General features: G+C 34.6%; 3 protein-coding genes across 6 annotated transcripts in view; 1 reads left to right on the top strand and 2 right to left on the bottom strand.

The window, feature by feature from the left end:
- Window positions 1-685: 685 nt before the first annotated feature.
- On the bottom strand, window positions 686-10,745 carry LOC130622675 (WD repeat-containing protein 49-like). Its single transcript, XM_057438164.1, has 2 exons — window positions 10,549-10,745; window positions 686-5,294 (listed from the first exon to the last, which is right to left on the bottom strand). Exons 1-2 carry the CDS (start codon window positions 10,574-10,576, stop codon window positions 1,933-1,935), a joined length of 3,390 nt encoding a protein of 1,129 aa, XP_057294147.1. The 5' UTR covers window positions 10,577-10,745; the 3' UTR covers window positions 686-1,932.
- Window positions 10,746-13,657: 2,912 nt separating this feature from the next.
- LOC130622681 (M-phase-specific PLK1-interacting protein-like) overlaps window positions 13,658-24,894 on the top strand; it is a 23,102-nt gene continuing 11,865 nt past the window's right edge. The window contains exons 1-4 of one of the 4 annotated variants that reach the window (XM_057438169.1): window positions 13,661-13,896; window positions 14,063-15,032; window positions 17,035-17,271; window positions 19,081-19,435. In XM_057438169.1, coding sequence (XP_057294152.1) covers window positions 15,003-15,032; window positions 17,035-17,271; window positions 19,081-19,200 — 387 coding nt within the window. In that variant the 5' untranslated portion in view covers window positions 13,661-13,896; window positions 14,063-15,002 and the 3' untranslated portion in view covers window positions 19,201-19,435. Of the gene's footprint in view, window positions 15,033-17,034; window positions 17,272-19,080; window positions 19,436-24,894 lie in introns of those variants that run through there. The other 3 variants (XM_057438172.1, XM_057438170.1, XM_057438171.1) reach the window with 3 other exon arrangements.
- Window positions 19,973-24,880, bottom strand: LOC130622677 (uncharacterized). Its single transcript, XM_057438166.1, has 4 exons — window positions 24,523-24,880; window positions 24,018-24,099; window positions 22,173-22,420; window positions 19,973-20,843 (listed from the first exon to the last, which is right to left on the bottom strand). Exons 1-4 carry the CDS (start codon window positions 24,805-24,807, stop codon window positions 20,436-20,438), a joined length of 1,023 nt encoding a protein of 340 aa, XP_057294149.1. The 5' UTR covers window positions 24,808-24,880; the 3' UTR covers window positions 19,973-20,435.

The raw sequence follows: 24,894 nt of genomic DNA, 5'->3' as shown, positions 1-24,894 counted from the left end.
AATCGCCGGTGGTTTGGAGATTTTTGTAATCAAGCGATAGAAAAAAGCTCCCTCGCAAAATTGAATGAATTCAAAATTGTGAGGAAACTTTTGAGTGATACCAATCAGATGCCTTGAAAATAAAATGAATGCATCACCCTTTACAGACATCGCTTGCGGCATTTAAAAACAAAATGGCATATGAACTTAATGGAAGTCACACGAGCGATAAAATCGCAGTCACATTTTGTGCTCAGGCACAAATATCTGATCTATGGAAATTCACCTTTATAATGAGATGGCGCCAAATTTATTAATAAACAGACCGGAGAAATTTCACAGAATATTGAACGCGGAATATGGAGGCTTTATTTTTATTTACGATCAATATCAATATGGATTAATATCAAAGACCAGATTCGCTGGTCTGGAATGTCCCGTAAAACCGCATTAGACCAATTAAAAAATGTCTTTAAACAAGAAACATGTGCTGTTTTTATATCAAAGGGGTACTTAAAGCCGTTTGTTTAAAAAAGGCGCATTTTTACCTTACACTTTTACGCACATTTTACCCAGAACACCTGTTAATAGGCGTTTGTTACAAAATACCAGTTTTTACATTCACCCTTGAATCCTGAGTTATTTTATAGGTCAGTATATTTACACATTTGTCAAACTCGTGGCTATATTCAGAAAAAAATATTAGATGTTTCTCTATAATGTGATGATAGCACCTTTTTATCAAAAATAATAAATTAGAAAAAAGTTAAAGATTAAAATACAAAAATTGCTATTATATAAATATAACACGACGAAAATTTTTTATTACTGAACTTACTTAACCTTGTTTTCTATGTTTACCGCAAATGACAGATTAAGCGCCGCGGTCGAATAAGCGCCCTGGTGTTAGGGAAAAATTTGTAAGTAAGCGCCCCTCCCCTAAGGGAAAAGAGGGCCCTTATTTGGATCGGTATGAAAAACACCGTATATAGACATAAAAGATACATTACTACTATTGTATTTTTTCTTTTTTGTTTGTATTTCAATTTTGTATTTATAAAAATTATGAGAATGAAGTTTACAAAATCTGCTTTTCTAAAAAAAATTAATAAGCGCCTCTGCTAAATTAACCGCCGTTGCCAATTAAGCGCCCCCTGTCAAGATGAAATTTTTAAGTAAACGCCCCGGGCGCCTGATCCGTGATTTACGGTATTGGTAAGCCCATCTAAAACATCTTTTGCGCTATAAAAACTTTGTAAAAATGTTGCTTGTAAGGAATATGAATATTTAGTTATGAAGCATAGTTATTATATGTCGTTATAGCATATTTTAGTAGATTTGGGAATTAAAAAGTTTCTTTGTGGCTCCCGCAAAAAAGTTTTTTGTTCGACTCTCCTTTAGGGTGACTTTTACAAGAAACATGCATACAAGAAACATAGGCTCAAATTGGCAAAGAACTAAGAAACATCTAAGAAACATGGGCGGGCTCAGGAAGGCAAGAAACAATTTTTTTCTAGGACATATTCTTCTTCAAGAACCAAAAACTGAACAGAAAGCTCTAAAAGTCAAACAAATCATAAATATTTCTATCATCTGCACACTCTTCTACCAGCATAGCAAACAGTGAAAAAAAATCAGCGGAGGTTGTATGCACATTTTTATGGTGAAAGAAAACTCACAGGAAAACATTTGCATCGATTTTTCTCAGGTAGGAAGTATGTTTGTTTATCGAAAAAGCATGTTTTTGAAACAATTGAGAATAAGAAACAAATAAGAATCATTCGAGGCTTATTTCTCGCAAAAAATAAGAAACATTGAGCCTAAGCCCAAATGCATCTTTCTTGTAATAAAAAAACGTGTATAAACAAATTTCTCAATGAACACAAATATTACTTTTTAAGACACCCTGCTCCCCGAATCTTCGTTAAAAATGCTCTATTACGTCATCTTCACTTATGATTCAGTGACACTCGAAGAAGAAACCGAAGTACCATCTTCTATTATGTTTTTCCATCGATTACTTTTTAAAGATGTTTTAGCAAACATATAATTCGATCTGCTTTGACCAGCTCGACTGACAGATTCTGACAAGCGAGAAAAAACCGTCTGTCTGGAACCAATTAATTTATGGGCGGCCTTCATTTTTGACTCCATATCCAGGATGTACTTAGGAAATATACTTTTCTCATCATGGCGTAAAGTCAGCATTTCAACAGTGGGCGGTAATAGATCATTCGATGTCGACACTTCGTCTTGACTGCCTAGAAAATACTTTTCTGGATGTGTAACAAAGTCTGGTTTTTCAAATGAGCAAACAGCATTTATTTCCTTTGTTTCCAAACAACGATATGACCGTGTTTGTTTATCATTAGAAACAGATGTAGAGATTGTCTCTAGCTCGTAAGGTTGCTTTCGATTTCGTTTCGTATTTCGCACTTCCTGATATGTTTTACCTAGAATAGTCCTATCCCATGCTTCGCTATGTACGTCTTCTACTGGTGTGTATGTCTGCGAGACACTAGCTGTTTCAGTCAATGGTGTCAGATCATGTACAGGTTTTTGGATTGATTCAGAAATATCTCCTTCAACGGTGGGTAAAAGATTCTCAACCTCGTGTTCATTACCGAGATCACTTTCGTCAACTAGCATTTCTTCAGCGTCTGTATGAATCACTGAAGGGTCCAATAGCATATCATTTAAATTCCAATGTGTTTTTTGTCCAAAAATGCCAATGAGTTGGTCAAAATGATGCAAGGCTACAGAGCAATCACAGGATGCTGTCAAGATCAGTAAATCATCTTTCTTTTCAACAAATGCAATTCTCGTTATGGCGTCAATGTGTGGTTTGAAAGATGTAGCTAACAAAGGCGCACTAAAAACACTTACAGCGGTGGAATAACTAAAATCCGCCTGTTTGTTGATAGCGTAGTTATCAATGTTCCAAATTTTGCACATTCCAGATTCATCTCCTGTGCCTAAATAAATATTATTAGAATCAATGGAAGAAACTACAGCGCCAAAATAATTAAAAGCTTTGAATTCGTTTATTTTTTCACATGTCGAACTGTTCCAAAAACGAACATGCCCATCCAGATGACATGAACACAAATCGGCTGTGTATGGTTCTAGACTGTTTCTCTTTTTTAAGAAGTTTATCGCTGTTACAGCGCTAGATGAATCTGGAAAATTCTCTTCCGGTAACTTATTTATCGAAGTTGCACGAGCAACTCGTTGTCGATTTCTACTCGCGGTACGACTCAATCGTGAAAAAGGACGTTGTTTATCAGAAGATGACGTCAAAGGTGGCAGTAATCTACTTTTGGTCCGTTTTCGCTGCTCGCTTATTTTCTTGGTTGAATTTTGAGTGTTGGTATTCCAAAACACTATATCGCCATCATAGCTCCCTGTAACTAGATGTCTTGGTTCTTGAAAATCTGCTACTAATATATCATCGCAGTGTTGATTCTTTCCTTTCCAATTAATCGGATATAATTCATACGATTTCATTTCACTTGTTGGGAAGCAACAAACCTCCTTGCTCCAACCAAATGCTAGTACCATTCTGTTCAAACAAAGAATTTCACCAATCTCACAAGGACTACCATTCTCAACGATCAGATCGTGATGACAATGTCCGTTAATATCCCAGATCTTTATTATACCGTCTGTTCCGGCAGTTAGTATGCGAGTCTGCGATTGATCAACTGCAACAGCAGTAATCTCCGCATCATCATGTGCGCTTAGGAAATGCTTTATTTTCTGCCCCGTGTTTAAAATCCATATATTGATAGAAGACCTCTCACACACGCTAACAACTTGATCAAATTTGCTATTATAAACAACATCTGTAACAGCAGCCTCGTGACTTACAATACGATCTCTGACTCCTGTTTTCATTTTCAACAATACCAAAGTATGGTTAAACGATGTCAACAAATTCAATCGCTCATGATCGAAAAACATAAATATGTTAACATCAGGACCTTTCGGAAAAACACCAGTCAGTCTCTGCAAACAAAGCTGCATATTAACATCCCAAACTCGTAAAACTTTATCCTTTGATAAACTTATCAACTGTTGCTTGGAATGATGAAACTGAACGCCGACGATACTTTGCATGTGTCCACGCAACACTCCCACAGGCTTGGATACAACGTACGGGTTCCACAAACATATGCGATTATCAATACCTGCTGTAGCAATAAGATTTAACTTTTCTTGATAATCAAAACAATTCACACCTAAAGGTATTTTAACCTTTGTCAATCTGACGCCTTTCCTAGCTTTACCTAACCATGCTAAAACAATCGAATCCGTAGCGTTTGTTGAACAAGATATAAAACAATCTAACAACGAAGCATATCGAACCTGCCGAACCCAGGCGGTATGGATATGGTATGAGAGATAGGAAACAGAGGGATGTATACCTGCAATGAATTCCTTCAGTTGCATTGGAAAACATGAATCCGGGTTATTGTCAGACTTTAACGGTCTATCAAACAAAATACCGTTTGCCACACTGAAAAATAATATATGAATTTCGCCATTGGTGTCACCAAATGCTAATATGGACTGTCTTTGATTATTACGATTAGTCCAATAGTTTACACAAAGAGGGATGGATTTCAATCCGTATATTTTATACTGGCACACAAAGTCTGTCTTACTTGACAAATCATAGATCCATAGTTCCCTACTAGTTGTAGAGAATACAACTTTATTTACATTTGACATTAACATTGCATCTGTAATCCACAAATCTTTCGAGCGTATTACTTCAGGATTTGTATGCACCTGACAGGTCCTTTTTAATTTAAACTTTTCATTCATCATACAGAGTAAACCATCTTTGCTAACAGTACAATACCTATTCGGAGATGATAACATAATCCTGCATATAAAGCCTTTGTGAGGCGTTGGTATTGGTTTAAGATCTTGCCATTGTGGTATCTGTGTAGCTTTTATCCTGTCATCTCTTTCATAAAACTCTAACAAAAGATGATTTGAAAACCTATCCCAACTAATTTGTCCTTCTCTGGAGATATCAATTAAATCAAATAAATCCGAATAGTCTTCAGTGCTACCTTTTAATAACGTCGACTCTAAAATCTTACAGAATTTCCCTCTTGACATGTACTCTTCGTCAGTTAATTTCGATGCTTTCAGGAATGCATTTTGTATTAGCATAAGATCATCTGCATTTAACGAAGTGAGAAAAGTTCCTTCTCCATCTGATGACTTACTTTCGTTGTCCAACATTTTACTTCGTGCAGAAGCACTAAACGTTAGTAACAGAGCATTTTGTTGTTTGTTATCTTAAAGGAAAAAAAATACATACAATAGCAACAATACACAATGATTTGTCAGATTTATACAGAGCACGTAGACTAAATATTTCGTGGATTTCTTTTTATTAGTCGATATACTTACATTTAGCTACACGAAAGGTATTTCTACGAATAGATCAGAACTGACATTTTCGTGTGCATTTATTTTAGCAAAGTTGACTTGTGTTATCACTTTCAAACCTGACTTTGGCTTATTTGGTGGCGTACCTGCTGTCTAGGCGATGAGCAGTTTTGGGGATTGAAACATACATCATTACGACAATATTCACATATTTCGCAGATTATCATTAGAAATTAGGGGTTTAAGACAATGTGGATAATAATCTTTGAGCGTTGTCCAAAATATCCTCGCGTAAGAGTAAAGTAATTTTACGATTTACGAAATCCCTTAAAAACAACAATTTTTGACAATTATGGTTTCCATCATTCGTAAGTCATTTGCGAGTTTTTTTTGGGAGTTTTTACAACGCCTATTATAGGAAGGTAGAATGTTACAAATTATTGCAGTCCAAAATTCACATTAATACAGTTACTTTAAGATAACAAGTGCTATCTTAGATAGCTCTATGGATGTGATTTTGGAATGCGTGAATATTCACATCAATGTCTTGATTGTAAGAACTCGAGTTATCTTGAGATTACATATTACTGTGATAATTATATCTTTAGTTTGTAGTTATTTCGAGATTAGAGGTGTTACTAATACAATTTTACGATATTTTGCTAATGGGGTGTTTCTGAAGATAACATTATCTTCGTTTCAAACTTAAATTAAGCAAATTAAGATAAATTTAGAAATAAATTAAAATAAAATAAAATAAATTAAGAAAAATAAATTAAGCAAACTTAAATTAAGCAACAAATAACAATTACAGCACATATTTCAGTAACATTTTTTCCGAAATTTTGTAATGCACTAATTTTCAAAATAGTCATTCTACTTGTGTCTCAAAATTCATTTGGTTAGGATAAAGGTCTGGCAAAAAACAAACAAGTAAAAATAAGATAAGTTAACTCTGACGTACAAATTAGTCCGTTGCCGAAAGCGGTCATTTAGGCGTACAAACGAATAGAAAACAAGATATATAGATAGACAAAAACATTAAAACAGTATATACAAACAACTCAACAATATTATGATAAGCCAATTGTGGAAAACATTAAGTAAAAACATACAGGCGAGAGTGAGCGGCAAAAAAGGTTGTTCGTCTGAAACAGTAATTTAAAGAACCAAACCCATTGGAATATAAATCGCGTGTCGAAATAATAGGTCAGGTGTGGGAAATTTTCCTTAAAGCATTTGAAAAAGGAAGGCATATTTTTGAAAATAACTAACAAGCAACACAAGCAGTACTTTTACTACTTGTAACTGCTTTTGTGTTGTGTTGCACGTGCTTGCTACTAAGGTTGGTTGTTAGGGTTCGGACATATTTAATTAATCGATAAATCTCCAAGAAATTAACCAAGTTGGGCAATATTCCGTATTTACCGGCTGCTAAAGTTTAAAACGCTTTTTTGTTTCGCGTATTTTGAGTACTCTCCAGCTTTCCCGTAACTTAAGATAACTTTAGATAGCTCTAACATCAAAGGTTGAAAAGCCGTTAATGTTACCACGATCAAGAAATCTTACAATATTTTTCTTACAAACTGTTTTCTTAAGATAACTCGAGTTATCTTACAAAGAAGACAATAATGTAGATATTCAGGCATTCCAAAATCTCATTAGTAGATTTATCTTAGTTAGGTTAGTGCTTGTTATATTAATAGATATTAATGTGACTTTGGAGTGCCATAACTAATATATACCCAAAAAATCACTCCGAATTCTATAATTTTAGGTTTTTACATCATCACCATCACCATCATCATTCTCGACCCAATTTCCGTTTTCCATGGTATGATGGGTTTCACAGGGTATATTAACAACCCTCTCCCCATCTAATCTAGACTGTCTTGATCCAAACTCAAATTCCTCTGCATCAAGTCTGTCCTTATTGCCTCCTACCAAGTCTTTCTCGTTCTACCTCGGGCTTCGCCCCAGGGACTATAAGTCTACACTTTCTTGCCCCATTATCATCCTCCATTCTTTCGTGTCTCAAACAACTTAATCTTCTTATCTAGATAACATCTTTAATGCTACGGATACTTAGCCTCCTTCTTACCTCATCTGTACTCTCTCTGTCTCTAAGACTGGCGTCACATCCACCTAACCATTCTTATATCATTCCTTTCTAAACGGTCAAGATCTTCCTCCCCATGTCTCACTAATGTATAACATAACACTTCTGGCAGGCTCATACAACCTAACTTTTACCTAAATTGACAAAACTTAATTAATACTTTAAATATCACGAAAATTCTGACTTTTTAAAATAATATTTAGAAAGTATCAAAACCACCAAAAAACACTTTTTAGAATTCAGAACAATTGACTATTAAGGCCACAAACCAATCAAACAATTTGTACCTATGTTTGATGGAATGCTGGAAGAAAATTTAAATGTTTCATGGAATTAAATCGCTTACTCTCAATGAAAGTATCAACTACACAAAATAACAATTCAGACGGTAGACGTTCGAAAGAATAAAAACATTCAGAAGTCGAAATGTCGCTCAACTGAACTTGCTGCAACAATCTCTATCAACACAGTGAAATTGAAAGTTAACGATGGCAAAATGGTCGGTGCCGCATTTTTAGACCTCACAAAAACATTTGACATGATAAGTCATGGTAAACTACTGTCAAAATTAACTAGTTTTGGAATTGTTGGAGACGTTTTTTTAGTAGATTTCAGCAAGTTTAATACAAGAATTCTTTGTCTGATGAATATCCAGTCAAGAGTGGAGTACCACAATGGTCAATTTTGGGCCCACTTCTACTTAATATGTTTTTCAATAATTTTTGTACCATAGTGAAACACTCTGAAGTAGTCAAATATGCAGATGATACTGCTTTATTTGTTGCTGGTAAGGACTTAGAGATCATAGCAACCCGTCTTTCTTCCGACATGAATTGTGTATATACTTGCATGGTGTTTGGAAAATAAATTAATTTTAAATCTCGGAGCAGGAAAAACTAAAGCAATGCTATTTGGCTCAAAAAATAACCTCTCTAAACAAAACAGCTCATTAAGCGTAACCTATGGCTACCAAACTGTGAGGGTAACATCCACATATAAATATCTTGGTGTCTTATCGAACCATCATTAAATTTGTGCAGCAACTTTGATTTAACGTATCAAAAAGCTTCTGGTAAATTACGTTTACTATGTGGCATTCAACCACTGATTACAGAAAAGCTGCATGGGCAACTTTTCAAACAATGATTCAACCAGTATTAGCATATTGCAGATTTGTCTTTACATAGACGAGCAACTTCAATTATTGGAAATCAATCAAATCTATCATATTGACACTGTCAACATGATAGAAATGCAAGCTTGTAATTTCATTGGCCTTTGCTTGGACAACGATGTGTGTGAAAATTTTAAAAATTACTTAACAAAAACAAAGCACACAAGAAACACACGTAAAAACAGAAATAGCTTGAAATTACCTAATCTTCGTTTGGAATATGCTTGTGGAGCTTTCTGTTACACTGAAGCACATATTTACAATACACTTTAGTCTTTTATGGCTTTTTGTTTGTTTTTTGTTTTTTGTCTTGATGAGCTCATTTTTTCTAGTGTGGTATTTTGATTTTTAGCCTTTTTGTCTGTGTGTTTTCTGAAGTTATATTTTTTATATATATTGACCGTTTTTTATTGTATACGTTTACACTTTCTTGTTTTATTGTTACTAATATTTTTTATCCTATTTATTTCAAGGACCCATGTTGATAACAGACTTTATAATGTTTGAAATGGCTATCCTTGTAAAACATTCGTCAAATAAATAAATAAATAAATACCAACTTTTATTTGTTTGGACTTATGACAGTTAAACTGAAGCTGCTGCCGCTTCTTGTGTAGGCAGTTGAATAACAATGGTAAAAGATCTGGAACAAAGTAGTAAGTGCAGTGATAATATCATTTCTGAAAATATTTTTGACAGATTGTAGAGGAGATCTCCAAAATTAGCAACACAAAACAGGGAAAAAGGTCCAGGAATGAAGTTTCGAACAAAACAAAACATAACAGGCAACTATTTGTTGTGGTTTGACTTTCCTGACTTTTTTACTGTGAAAATTTGTTTGAAATGTATTAGCTAGCTAAGAAGGACAACAATAAATGCTTAAGAAACAGCACTGAATGTAAATATATACAGCATCGTTTATTACAATTGTATTTCCTATCACAAGAAGTTTAGTAACTAAAGTAAGAAATAAACTTTCAATGAAGGAACGCCAGAGAACGCTATACCTACCTACCTTGGGCTACACATTTTTGATCAATGAAAAACACAAAGCAGCACAGATTTAACATTTTTTAATGGTCTACTTTTGTATGAAGTTTTTGGTAGAGATGTGAATTCAGGTTCATAACGATTTTATTTCAATTTTCATTAAAAAAAGAAAGTTTTCTTTTTACGCATGATCTGATAAACAAATGCCCTTTAAACATAATACGCCATATGCACTGCTTTTTCTTGATAATAAAATAAGGTAAAAAATGCATTACATGGTCTTTGATTTTGAAACAATCAGAAATGTTGTTCTTTTACAGAAAATAAAAAAGAAGGTATATAAATGTATATATACAGGGAAAACATAGGCACTTTCGTTGTGTCATACCTACATTTTTTTAAAACTTCCTTTATAAGAACACAAGTCTCAAAGTATGAACAGAGGCAGTTAAGCTACTTTGGTATTGTTGCCTGTCATGCCTTTCCTACCCCTCACCTTGTCTTCTTAATTTCTTTTCAAGTTTGACTTGCTGTTTTGTGCTTTTTTTGCCCTTATTGTGTCTGCTAAGATAAAAACGCTTAATTGGACATAATGGAACACATCAACTAAAAGTGCTACCTGCAATTCTACGCTTGCTATCCTTCGGGACCTTGTCCCTTACTCTGCATCCCTTTCTATATTGATCGCTTAGTTATCTTAAAAGAAGGTGTAGATGGTGATGGTGTAGTCAAAACAATAAAGTTAGTAAGAAATTGGAATGGGCATACTCGTTTTATGTAATATGGATATGGTGCACACACTACACAGCTAGCTTAAAATGGGAGCTTTAAACACTCTTGTGATCCCTTCTGCTGGAAACAATTGAAAAGGACATACCTTTAGAAATTACTGAGGATAACCACATAAAATAAAAATTACTTCAAGGCATAATAAAAATGTTTAGCTAGCTAACTAATGATAAATACAAAGATGCATGGGTAGAAATCACGGTCAATGTTTATCCAGCCTTGTTTCTTCAAAAAGTATTTACAAAGAATAACAAAAGCATTTAGAATAAGCGAGATGGCAATATTGTATCTAAGGAAGAATGCAACATTTGCTAAATGCTGATGTTCTGCCCAATCTTGGAACGCGCCCCGTCTTAAGACTGGCCAGGCCAATCTTCCGACAGTGACAAATGGGTGGCCAGTCTTAAGACTGGACTGCCCAATCTATGGACGTACATGCCCAATCTTTAGAACAATTGTGGAAGACAAACAGAACAATAAAATTTTTAGAATTTACCTCTTAATAGGAACTTTAAATTGAAACTTTTCTTGGAAAATCAAAAGCCAAAAATTTATATATACCATGTATTTTATGTATATAAAATTGAAACTACTCAACCATTTTAGCATAGTCTATAAAGTTTTTCTTCTATAGACTATGATATTAGCTAGCTGGCTACAGCTCGCTAGCTGACTAAACATCTCATCCAATGAAATTAACGTCTAGCTAACTAATAATATGGTTGAATACGACTTTTCTGATACTTCATAAATATAAATATTTTATTTTTAAAATTTAGCCACTATTACAAGCTGTATGTAAATGCTAAATGTATAACACATGCTCTACCAGCTACCTAGCTACGATTTTCACTCTACTGTGTCCAAAAACAGGCGGGGTCAATTCAACAGTACCCAAAACAAGATGTTTTAATGTGCCTGAGAATGTTTGTTGGGAGTCGCAAAAAACACAGCTCGTGTGGTGCATCCCTTCCTTAAAATTTAAACAGCGCCAAAGATGGGCCTAACATGGTCTTTTGCCCAATCTTGTGACGCCCTGCCCAGTCTTAAGACTGCCCGGCCAGTCTTAAGACTGGGCAACTTTATGTCCAAAGATTGGGCAGCGTCCTAAGATTGGGCAGAACACTGAGATTGTTCTGACCAGATTGCGAAAACGGCCTATTTGTAAAGAGGACGGCCCGATTATGTGTTTTTGGCCCTGTTATGTCGTAGTGACCGGATTATGATTCGCTTTTTTGATAATCGGGGACAGAGCGAAGAAGACCCTGGTCCCCGGCCAGTTAGGGTCTATTTCGTTCTATGAAAAATTTTCTTAAAGTGATAAATACTTTATTCGGAGAAACTTTCGCGAGAGAAACTTTCGCGCATTTCGCGTTTTTTGGCCTTTTTCGCGAAACTTTGTCTCGTGAAACTTTCAAAAATGGCCATTCGGGAAAGTTTATTAAGTACAAACTTTTTAAATTGTCGATCCGCGGTAGTTTATCCACTAAAATTTAAAAGAAATTTGCTGTTACTGTGGAAACTTGCTGGTTTTAAAAGTTATTTCTTGACACGCCCTCACTTGGCTCGCCGTCCCCATAAAAAAAGAGACAACTAGCGCTGGGAACAAGATTGGAATAAACTATGAATGGTATGACTTATAACCGAAAAACTAGCAATTTTTGTAAACATTGGCAAATCATCTATGCCACACAAAGCTAAGAAACTCATCAAATGTCAGTTCAAATGGGCCAATTATATAACATATATACAGTGTCTTTCTGAGCTTGTAGGGGGGAGTGGGTTGATTTTGCCTTCCCCTGCATGAATACGGCTAAGGTATTATTGAAATTAACTTTCTCAGATACACTTGATTTCCCCTTCACGGACGTTTTGCAAATTGGGTCCCCAGAAATATACATATTTGTAGGACTTATTCTTGTGCATCTGATTTCAGACAAATATGTTGCTACGGCATTTTATACAGGAATAAAGTCTTTTATTCTATCATAAATTGCAAGCATTGAAAAAGTTGAGCTATGTAATTGCTTAATGTAAACAAAGTACCAAGCTAAAATACATAGCTGTTATCAGCACGTCTGCAGAAGGTTTTTCATCACCTAACTACGTGCTAAGCATATTAACAAGCTCGTTTTAGTTAGATAGCTTAGCTAGAGGTACAAAAACGCTCTAAAGCATAGTGATAAGAAAACAGGGTTGTTCTTTTATTATACAGCAGTCTACTATTCTTTCTTAATGTACAACGCAGCACCAGGACTAAGTTAGTTATATTTTAGTAAATCTAACAAAGTAACACCAAAACGTTTTTCATAAATTTTGCTGGCTTTATAAAGTTTTGCTTACAAAACTGATTGATCACGGCTTCATGCACCATTATTATTAACCTGAAAAAGTGCTGACTAAGGTAAAAAAATCATCATAAATATGCGAAAATGTGAAAGCCAATCATTTTTCAAAATCCGGTTAACGATGCCAGGGTATTTTTCGACGTCATCTTTCATATCAAAAATTCAAAAAACCCTGGGGACGAGGGTGGTGGAAAAGCAGCCTGTGATTGGCATTTTCTTCAAACTTTTGGCATAGCAAAGGAACAAAAGTCTCGACGTAATTTGTTTCTGCAAGATAAAACAACATTGTGAGTTGTCAACGACCTTGATGCTGACAAGGAGCTCATGGCAATAGATTTGGAACTTCACACAATATACTTTGAAGTAACTAAATTTTACGTAACTAGATTTTGCGGATAGGGATAGCATATTTTTATTTTTCGCGGAAATTAAGCTCTTGGGATGACTAAATTTTTCGTTTTGCAGAAATTAAGTTTGATGAACAGTTTTTGAACTTGCGTATCCCAAAATTCAGTTTCCACGAAATTTCGTTTTATTTGAGAACAACAACAACTTTGCCACCAGGACAGACTATTTGCTTGTCAAGTGATGACGAATGATATAAAAGCCGGACATGTAAAGTGTCGCACATAGCCGGCCGGCCCCGATTATGTTCGTTTTTTAAGTAACAATTGATATTAGACTGTCCTACATCAACCGGCCTTTGCTGATTATGTTCGTTCTATAAGCATCAAATAATATTTTTAACTGACGTACATAAGCCGGCCTGTCCTGATTATGTTGCCCCGATTATGTATTTTCTGCCCTGTTTATAAACGGGGCAAGCTGCAACATAAATAATCCGCACAGCGTTCATAATCCGCGCAGAACAAGATGTCTCCGACCCCAAAAAGTTCCTGTTTTACAGAATACATACTCTCTCCGTTTTAGTTTGAATTACTATGTGTTTACTTACATGGGGGCTCAAAAACACACACAAAGCTTTACCTTTTCTTTCTCAAATAAATTGAATACGATCAGGTACTCCTGATCGACAGACTCCATGTAAAAGGATAGCTTTAAATCTCTAAGAAGCTATTTAAAAGAATGTAAGTCCTAATTGTTTAACGGAACTGTCGTTAGCTAGGGCTAGCTAGCTGGCTAGATAAACAGTAGCAGTCGAAAAAGGCGACGAACTAAGAATCAGACAACGAAAACAGCCTTGAAAATCAATCATACATGCTTATGTGACCAGCAGTTATTTTTTCACTTTAGTTGGCCCTGCCAAGTTTTTCTTAGCTGTTTGGGTTGGTTTTGCGTGATTTTTGGTGATTTTGGCTGGTTCTGGGTGATTTGGGTAGTTCCATAGGTTAGTAATGCTGTTTTCATGTTGGTAATTCAATTTTTGTTTTGTGTTCATCTCCTCCCATAAGTTAAAAAACAGTGTTGTATAATAAAGTTAGTTTAATTGCTATGGTTTTGAAGCAACAACATAAAATTAAACAACAACAATGACAGATAATGTTGATGTATATTTCTCTTGTTTCATGCCATAACTACACTTAAGTTTAGGGAAAGGGGGGATATCAGGTTTGGTATCAGGGGCTCCCAAACCAGATGCATGTGTCTCCATCCTTACACTTAGTAAGACGTATCTCGTGGAAACGTCTGTGTATCTCGTGGAAATACAACCCTATTAGCAAATCTTGCTTGGAAATTGCCTACATCTCAGCAACTCGCTTGGAAATTGCCTACATCTTAGCAACTCGCTTGACAATTGCCTACATCTCAGCGAATCTCATGGAATCGCCCACACCTCAGCAAATCTCATGGAAATGCCTACTACCTGCTATGGCGTATCTCATGGAAGCACAACTCATTTGTTAGGAAAACTAAAGCATCTTCATCCCATTTGGCTGACGAGGGAAGCCCGACGTCTTAGCAAAATGTGATGAAGGAAACTAGTTGACATTAGCGGCTCCCTTTTTATGGGCAGGCAAGGCAATCTTAGGGGCCTGCATCTACAACAGTATTGGTTAGTTACCTTGAGGGCCTGGGATAAGGGGCACCCTAGTGTTCATGCCCTGTGACCACCCTTTTCACTAGTCTACCATTCTAGATTTGGAAAAGCATTGGGCTTCTAAAATATATCCTTCAATGATGCTAGTAGCCATCTTTGTTGGCACTTGAATTCAGTATTTAAGTGCCAACAAAGATGGCAATCAAAGCCAAGCCCTTCAACAAGGTATAAATACTTACTTCAGCAACTGCAATTAACCTGTGGTGAACCGTTGGTCCACCATGTTGTTGCTGTATATCCAATAAATTAATATTTCTAGGCTTTATATATTTGTATACTCATAACTGTAGATTGTTGGTAAAAATATATATTATTATCTTGTTCAAAATTACATAAATTGAGGCTGGTGAGTTTTGCTTTTTTAAAAAAAACCCTATATATATATATAAATCTCTATGAAACTTATAATAGGGAAAATATAATAACTCTTGTTAGGATTATCCTTAGAACTTGAAACTTACAACACAACTTTGTTTTATCAAGTAGAATCATTTTCCATGTTTTGGACACGTGATTAACGCGATCTCTTCAGATTTTACCCAAAAAAACAAAAAAAGAACGGCAATTTTTGGCAATCTTCCATGCGATATATCCAAAAACGGGAATATATGTTAAATAACTTTATGAGGCTTTTAAAAACTTCAAACAGAATGTTAAAATTCATTCTAGAACTAAAGTATTTGAATTTTAAGCAGATATGTTCGAAAAACCCTGGACCAAGTATGGTTAAGGACTTAAAGCTTACCTCCTGCAAAGAAACAAGTTGATTTCATATGAAATAAGAGAATAATTCTTGAAAGTTTAAGGACAAGTTTATAAATATCAGACCATATTTTGATGATTTTTGGACATTGGTATAAGTTGTTTTAAGTTTACCAGAAAATGTTTATAAAGAATAAGTTAAAAAACGAATTTGATTTTAAGCGTTATAGCCAGAAGTTCCTGAATATGAAATCCCTGTTTTCATAACAGCCAATATTAACATAGTTATTAACGTTTGTTTCAGGAACAATAAATTGATAAAAAATTAACAAGTGCAGAATTTTGAAATTGATAAACACTCTAAAGCTACAAAATTGTTAGGTTTTATCAGCTTGTGACACCAAAACAAAAAGAGACAGATAACTATTTTTTTGTAATAATTTTATATGAATATACAGTTAACTGGAACACTACTGAATCCTATGTAGAGAAAAAATGTGATAATTTCTTAACAAATCTGAAGTGGGATATTTTTCTTTGTAAATACTCCACTTCTAGTAATTTTGTTATCAAATCCTATCCAATTCATTCATACATAGTAAACATAGTATGGTAAACATATATAGTAAACATTTTCAACCATATGTGGCAGTAATCATTTATACTCTCAATACTCAATGAGTCTAACATAACAGTCTAAAAAACTTAAAAAGGCAATAATAAAGTAGAGTTTGGTTATGTAAATTGTTAAGATTTTATCATTTTATTACCCCTAAAATTGTTTTTAGGCATTATTACATATATAAGACTTCATATGATTTTAATGTTCTTTACAAAATACAGGACATTTATCTAATTGAAAAATGAGTATCATTATGACATTTTCGTTTGTTAAAAATTTATCAGTATATTGTTAAAATACTCTGATAAATTTGTGTCTTGAAATTTTTTTTCATAAACAAACAAGGAGTGCTTTAAATAGAATAAGGAGATTGATAACACAAGGATAACCAAAGAAATGATAAATTACTAACAATGTTACTTTTTTATCAAAATCATGTCCCACAACAGTTTTTTTGGTATTTTGACCAACTTAGCATTTAAAGAACAAGCATAGCAGCATCCCTGAAAATTTTAGCAACCTAGGCGGATTTATAAACAAATTATGAGGAACTTTTGCTTTTTGCAATGTCCAAATCAGTGTCTGATATTTATGAATTTGTCCTTAACTATTTATGTGGAAATATTCCATCATCCAATTGCTGTAATAATTTATCAAGGAAACTAAATATTAATATTCATGTAAAATAATGGTAAAATCTTAAAAACTGATTGAGATTTGTCAAGCTATGACACTAAAATGACAATTCTGTTGACTTCCTTTATCCTCAGCTGCAAAAATAAATACTGCAAAAATTTGATCATGTTTGAAATATCTTGATAAATCAACATATTATTTTTGTAGAAAAAAATTATGCAGAGGTATAATTCTCCTGGAAGAAGGGGTGGCTCATTTAATAACAGTGGAAGTTATTCACCAAGAAATTCACCGCAAAACCAGTTCAACTCATCCTTTCAATTTGCACCACCTGCGTATCAACAGCAACATTTAAACCAATCGACACCCCATGCAAATTGGCAGCAGCAGCAACAGCATAGAAGTTATCAATTCCGGCCAAGATACGAAAGTCCTTATAAAAAGGTAGCTTTTTAATTAGCACTATAAATTGCACTTTTTTTGATTGTACAAATCTCTTGAATTCCTTTTTTAAAAAAATGCAAATTAAAGTTCTAAATAATTGCTATGGTTGTGAAGCAAGTCTTTGGTTTATGTCAATGGTTTATGTTCCTGAGCCTAGTAACTAGCCACTTATGCTACATAGGTTTTAACATTTTGGACGAATGTACAACATGATCACTTTGTTAATTATAGTATTGCAGAGTTTGTATTTTGAGCAAGTTGTTGGTTGGTTGAAAAAGTTTTAAACTTTTTATTTCTGAAATTTCTATTGTATTTTCTGCATTTTGTTCTTCACAATTTGGGCTAACTCGAACATTTTTTTGTATTATGGTCAGATTTTCCTAAAAAAAAACAGGATGTAAAGATACTGAGTCCACTGAGTTTTAAACAAAATTCTTGATCTACCACTTCCAGACATTTAAACCAAAATTGTTCTTCAAAATTTAATTTTTCCAGGAAAAACCAGCAAATGAAAATACGAAAAGTCTTTTTAACCAGCAACTCCCATTTGACCTTGTTATTGAGAAAAATAAGTAAGCTTTAGTTGCAGCATTTCGTTTCGCAATTCAACTAAGCCTTTTCCCTAATAACAGCAATCAAAGGCTAGGTCCGGTGTGGCAGAAGTATATAAAGAAATATAGTCAGGATGATTTTCATTGCAGGATTTTCAAATGAATTTCTTTGTGTTTTTTTTTTTATTATTTCAAACTTGTATTTTTGTTTTGCTTGAATTTTTACATCACAATTTCCGTTAGTATGTACAACATTCATTTTCTGCTGTTCCATTTGTTCTGCTAAACAGCTCTTTGGAATTTTCAAAGAGCTGTTTCAAAGTCACTGTATAATTTTCACGTGTTTTCTCAGTATTTCGTAATTCCATTTCTAATTTGTTAGACATTGACATCAATGTCATTTGGTGTTTTAACTTGATGTTTCGTTTTGATACAGTTTCTATTGTCAATTTTTCGCTTTATTTACCTTTTTTTGTGTTGTTTTCGGTACATTCCATTTACCTATAGCTTACTTGTGAATGCAACTTTTTTCATTCCGGCAAGCTGTTTATCACACCCAAAAATTTTTTTTTGGATAAAAAGAAATTTTGCGAGTGCCAAATGACTGCATAACGTGAGCTTGCTAAGTAAAACCAGCTTACTGCATTGCTCAAGGCACTGATAGCTCAAAAATTTTGCGAGTTTGTAGCGCTGATTCAATATAGGCCGAGCGAAATTAACTTCCGATAGGCTCAGTGAGATTGTAATGCGGTGTATTATTAGAAGATAACTTTAGCTAGTTTAAATTTCAGCGCAGTCAGTTTTCGAAAGCATTGCCAGTATAAAAAGAGCTATTGTTGATCTCTTGGTATAAACAAAGTGTATTCCTGTTTAGAAAATATTACCATGAGTTATCTTTGCTTAATTACATGCGAAAGGGATTTATTCTTGCCTTTTTTTCTATACGTAAACGAAGGATTTTTAAATAAGGTGTAACAAGTGAAAATTTTGTGTAATGAATCTTTTTTCATGTTCATAAATTCTTGGAAAACCGGCTTTTGAGGCTTTTTTCAGAGTTTGCCCCCTCTCCCCCACAGTCAGTGATGATTTTGTGTTGATTTCTCCTCCAAAATATTGCCAGCGACTCTGTAAAAGACCTCCAATCGACACTGAAGTGGATTTTTCAAAACTATGATAAACATAGTTGTAGATTGATAAACATAGTTGTAGATCCTGCCTATCGGTTCATGTTATCATTAAAATGTCTAACTTCTTTTAGAATTACAACGAACGAAACACTTCAATCGAAGCCTACTTCAAACCCTCAATGCTTGAAGATCCGTGGAAGAAATTGGAAGAAAAAATGTTGAAAAAGAAGATGGAAGAGGAGGAAAAATGACAAATTAGAAAAAGTGCCTGTTAATTGAGAAATAAAGGTAATCCCATTGTCAAACACAAACATCTGGCGAACGTCATTGTCAAATTTGTGGGAAATTGAACATGTTGTTGACAGAAGTGAGACTCACTTTCGATAAAGGCTTTATAAAAAACTGGACAAAAATGGCGTCTATAAATTGATATTCATTTTTGCTTGTATTGCAAATTTTAAATAATTTTTAAACACTATATATAAAGCTTAGTTTTCATTATTATGGGTTAACATGAGTTAATTTCGATGAGTTAATCTAACCCAAGTTAACCCAAGTAAAAACGTGTAAAAAACAGGTGTAACTTACATTAAATCATGGTTAACAAGATACCAACAATTTGTATACAAGTCATAGTTGGAAAGCGATACTATGCATAAAATCACATTTTAAAACAGAAATAAAATAAATTTAAAAATAAGTAAGGTAGAGTTTATTAATCCAGGAAGAAGACAACAACGATAAAACGGCGAAAAAGATAAAGGGTAAAGGGTACTTGGCAAAAACAGGAAAAGTTTTCGATTATTTTAAGTTAATAATTAATAAATTTTGATATTTGCTTGGTATTTCTTGCTTAGTAAATATGCTTCGCACTCAAATCCTTGATACAAGTAAAAGCAATTCGTCCTCTATAAACCATCCCAGCACTGTCTTCAAGAGAAAAGTGCGAAAGATGAGTTAATTTCTTCTTAAGTGAAAAATATTCAACCTACGAAACAAAACAAAGAAAAAGACTTCATAAAATTAAAAGCCACACTACCACATAATTTTCTTCTCAAGGGGGAACTACAGATAAATTTTAACCCATGTAACATGTAACAATAACTCAAAAACATTAGATTAGTATTATCTTCAACGTAATTCGTAAAAATCATAAAAACAAATAGGTTTAGCACAAATTTGTAATGAAAAACACAAAACAAGAAATGCGTAATATAAAGGACGGGCGACCCTGTGGAATTTTCCACGGGCTAACGACTGGTATTTTCTCTGTCTGTCAGCAAGAAAAGGGTCGTGCAATGGGCACACTAAATAGCATGTAATTTAATGACAGACGACCCTGAGGATTTTTTTCAGAGTATAACGACTAGTATTTTGTCTGTCTGTCAGCAAGAAAAGTGTCGTGCAACGGCCACACGAGATAGCGTGTAATTTAAAGACAGACGACCCCGAGGATTTTTTCACGGGTTAACGACCGTCTATACGTCTATGTCTTGAAAGGGTAATCTGTTAACAACGCTTCTTTTCCAGTAACAGTACTTCGGAATTCGTCCCATGTAACTAATGCATCAGAGTACGGTGGTTTGTTCTCGTAAGCAGCTGCAATTTCCTTTGCCGTTAAAATTCTATTCCATAAAAAAAAATTGGTTATGCTTCCTCCAATCCCTTGATTCACTTCATTCACAACACACCTATCGTTGCTCCCTTCATCGGCGTCATTGCCGAGAGCAAGCTGTATAAACTGCTTGCTGTTGCTAGAATGCAAAGGAATTATTTTTGAATTTTTGATTTTTGATTTTTCTTGAGCGTTAATGAAAAATTTCATCAATGACTTGTTTCCGTCGAGCGTCATGACAACGTGACTCCATTGGTTATCTAATGGTTCCTGATAATGCTGAAAATGAAGAACATGTAGTAAATAAAAACAAAGAAAGAACAATATGTACCAGTTTTTAAGTGTAATTCTTTTAGGAATGAGAGGCATGGTTAGGATTAAATCATGTCAGAAGTTATGTGGAACACGCAGCGAAATAATCGTTTTTCAACCTTTATTTGAAAAGTCTTCAAATGTCAACCTCGATCCCAGGGCCTGTAGCGTTTTTTGATGTGAGGATGAAACGCGTTCCATCCTCATATCAAAAAACGCTACATCCCCTGGGATCGAGGTTGTTCAAATGTGACAAACAAAATAAAACGTAACATGCGTAAGCTAGCTCGCAAAACAACAGCCAAAATAAATTTTGCTTTACTGTAATAGCTAGCCAAAGTTCTTAAACCCAATTATTTTTATTTTGCGCATGAATCACGAAGTTAAATTTTCGCGAAGTTAATTTTACGCCGCAGTGAAAAGGTTAGTGTTTACATTGCATTTCACTTCGGGTAGCAGAAGATATTCAGGGGTGGTCCGTGTTGAAGGGCCTATTTTGCTAAAAAGATTTGTTAACATTTAATTCCGCATGCTCAATATTTATTTGAACATGCGCATTGACTTTTTTCACTACGGTCTCTATACATGATGAATTGTCGAGCGAAGTGTAAATCAGGCCGAAGTGAAACTCACTTCGCCTTGCTCATGTAAACAGTACCAGTGTTTTCATAGCGCATAGAAGTATTGAATTTTGACTTCAAGCGAAGTGAAACCTTATGTGCACGCCGCCTAACTCAAACAAATACAATCCTCTTGATTTTGGACCAGACACAGTGCACCAACTTTCATTTTTATCCGAGCCCTCAATCGAATTAATTATTCTTTGTGAGAAATTTCCTAAGACATCTAAATTCTTTGTTTACGGAAAATTTCCTTTATAAAAATACAGACTTTATCAATCAACTAAAAATGTTTGGTCCACAAGCAGAAATATTGGTTATTATGATACGTGATAGATAATGACGTCAAAATCTCCGAAAGGGACAAAGATCACTCACCCCTCTTTATCAATACTAGCCCTGCGAGCTGGTAAACAAAAAAATTTTGTGTTACTATATCGAGAAAAATTTCCCCCTTGTGCCGGCTGTTATATTTTTTTTATTATTTTCACAATGTTCAAGGCTGTCAATTTTTTTGCCACAATACACTAAATCAAATCGGTAAGGGATAAAACGGTTAAGCCATTTGCGCACCATCTCTTTCAGCTTGGGTAAAGAATCAAAACTTGTAATTGGAAAACTCAATTTTACATTAAGAAAAAAGTAAAAATGTAGACTACTTAATGTTATAACGTACCAATCTGAATGAGTGCTTTGGAAATCTCGTTAGATATGATCCGGATGTTCCGTAAAGTAGACCAAAATCGTCACAATGCTTTCTTGGTTGAACCTTCGATAGTAGAAACACAGTCTGTGTCCTTGTCGGTGGATCAGTCATTTTCATCCAAAAAGAAACCGAAACTTCAGTCAGGGGAGCCAGCAATTCTTTTCTTAAGACAGGTATCTCAGTTGTAGACTTCACAAACCGGACGGCGAAAGATCCGTCTAAAAAAGTGTTGGTATGGAAGTAATATAATCTGCAACTCACAGGCAGACAAGGAGAAATATAGTAATGCTCCCTGCTTTGTCAAAGATGGTAGTTGTAACACAAGGTTGGGTGTTTACGTACAGGTAAACTGCACACAGCCTAGTGGAACGCGTAGTGCAGGTATACTTTGCGCCGTACACCAACAGTTCAAATAAAAACACAGGGTACATGCTATCGTAACCTCGTCTTAATTAAAATTTGTTATAAGAGATTCAAACAAATTTTAAAGGAGAGGCGAACTGCGCAGGGCACGGCTGCTGAATATACGTTCATGATGCCAGTGTTGATTTTAAAGACCAGACTGATTGGCTTGGTCTGCCCCAAAGCTATCATAACAAAAAAACTCTATAAACAATGACTAAGAATGTTTTGATATTGAAGATATTCGTAGAGTTACAGCACCTTGGACAAAATATAATAAATCCACGGGTTTTGCCCCTCCTTTAAGTACCGCATTTCGTATGTCTCGCTACTAGTGGTATTCAAAATTTTCGTTCCTAGCCAAAAATTCTAAAACTGAGGCTTTTAAGATCTGTACGTGGCTAAAAACAACCCTACCAGCAATACTAGCCAGATACGAATTGAGGGATTTCTTCAATGCAGACGAATGGGTCTTTGAACATTTGAGGCTATAACGTTGTGCAGGTGGAAAACACAGCAGATTGCGATTAACCGGGTTGGCTGCGTCTGATGAAAAGCTTACAATATTTGTGATTAGAAAATCTGAAAAACTACGAAGCTTCAAAAACGTACGCAATTATTCTTGTCGATATCAATCTCAAAAGAAAACATGGATAGATGAAGCACTGTTTGCGGAATGGTTGCGCGAGCTCGATCGTAAATTTGATATGCAGGGAAGAAACATTGTTTTGATGGTCGATAATTGTTCTACCCATGAACATAGGAATAAAAGCCATCAATTTACAATTCCCGCAAATAACAAATAACACTTCCTGTACACAGACAATGGATCAGGGAGTTTTTAGGTTTGCACCAGTTTTTAATCTACTTCCTTTCAAAATAGAAGACGCTGTATGTAATAGTAATAGTAATAGCTGTAAGGTAATAGTAGTATCGAATGTTTTCATTAGGAATTGAAGGTTTTCAAATTTCTTTCAAAATAGTTCTTTAAGCACGAAGCTAGTGCGAATGATAGCACAATATGGAAGCAAATATTATTGAAATTGTTTACCCGGGATAGCCCCTTCAGTCCCTACTGGTACTGCTATTAACGAGGGTCTTGCGACAGGGGTCCTAGTGCATTTAAAGCTCCCATTTAAGCTACGAAAGTCGTGCGAGCACATCAATCGCTCAACTAGACAAACCACCGAGATATCAATCTTATTCTCATGCTGAGCGTTAAGCAAAAAGGATAGATTCACATTTTTAAAAACTCTGGCATGACTCGGCTAGGGTTTAAATCCAAGATCTCCCGCGCTGGAAGTAAACGCTCTACCACAAGGCTACCAGTTGGTCACTTATAAAAAAAGTCAAAATATATTTATTATAAATAAAAGTAGAATTAATTTGACTAACAGATAGAAGTAAAGCTACCTTTTTCACAGTTCCTTCCAAAAAATCCTGGTTTGCAAGGCTTTTCTTTCGACTTGGCAAGGCATACATCTGCTGGACACACCTAATACGCAGAGCAGAAACTGTACACCTATTGTCACCATTGTATAGAGCATGATTTGTGAACTTTACAATCAAGACTGATAAAATAGAAAGGATATTTTAATATTTGTTGAAGTAGCTAGTAAAAGAAAGAAATAATGACAGAATGTCAAACACACAAAAGTCTTTTAGCAGCTTTACTAAAATATATTCAGTAATCCACCAATTTTTTAAATTTCAAAAATAAAATTCAACTTTGCTGTGTAGAAAGAGGTCTTTGTATTAACTTACTCAACAATAGAATAAACCACTCCAATTCTCTTTAACTTACGCGGGTGTTTTTCGTGTGGAAATACCACAAACGGTCCCGCGGTTACGTAATTGACTAAATGGCTTAATTGCGCACGAAAAGTTTATATTCATATAAAAAATAGACAAAACTAACCTTCGAAATAACATTCATCTTTAACCTTTTTTCCACATCGTTTATTTCATTTCGATAATCTTTCAATAGGAAGCAGTCATTATTTTGGTCGGTCGATAGAGCAGCTTCAAAACATTGCGTGTGTTGCAAGCATTTCAAATAACACGATACTGTGGACGAACGGTCTATCTTTGTTAGAATGTTACTAACAGCAATATATTTAGTGCTTATCTGACCATACTGGCCATAAGTACTGAAGCATAAACGCCATAAAGTTACACAAAAAAATATGAAGAATGATTTCATCTTAATATTTATGTTGTTAAGAGTTGATTCTACGTTTACAAGAAAAATTTCCTTCTTGTTTTTAATTAGAACTATGTATCAGACAGG

Source organism: Hydractinia symbiolongicarpus, chromosome 12, assembly GCF_029227915.1.
Source record: "Hydractinia symbiolongicarpus strain clone_291-10 chromosome 12, HSymV2.1, whole genome shotgun sequence".
In the NCBI taxonomy this organism is placed as follows: Eukaryota; Metazoa; Cnidaria; class Hydrozoa; order Anthoathecata; family Hydractiniidae; genus Hydractinia; species Hydractinia symbiolongicarpus.
The sequence above is the reverse complement of the archived record's forward strand: the minus strand, read 5'-3'. Positions and strand labels throughout refer to the sequence as shown.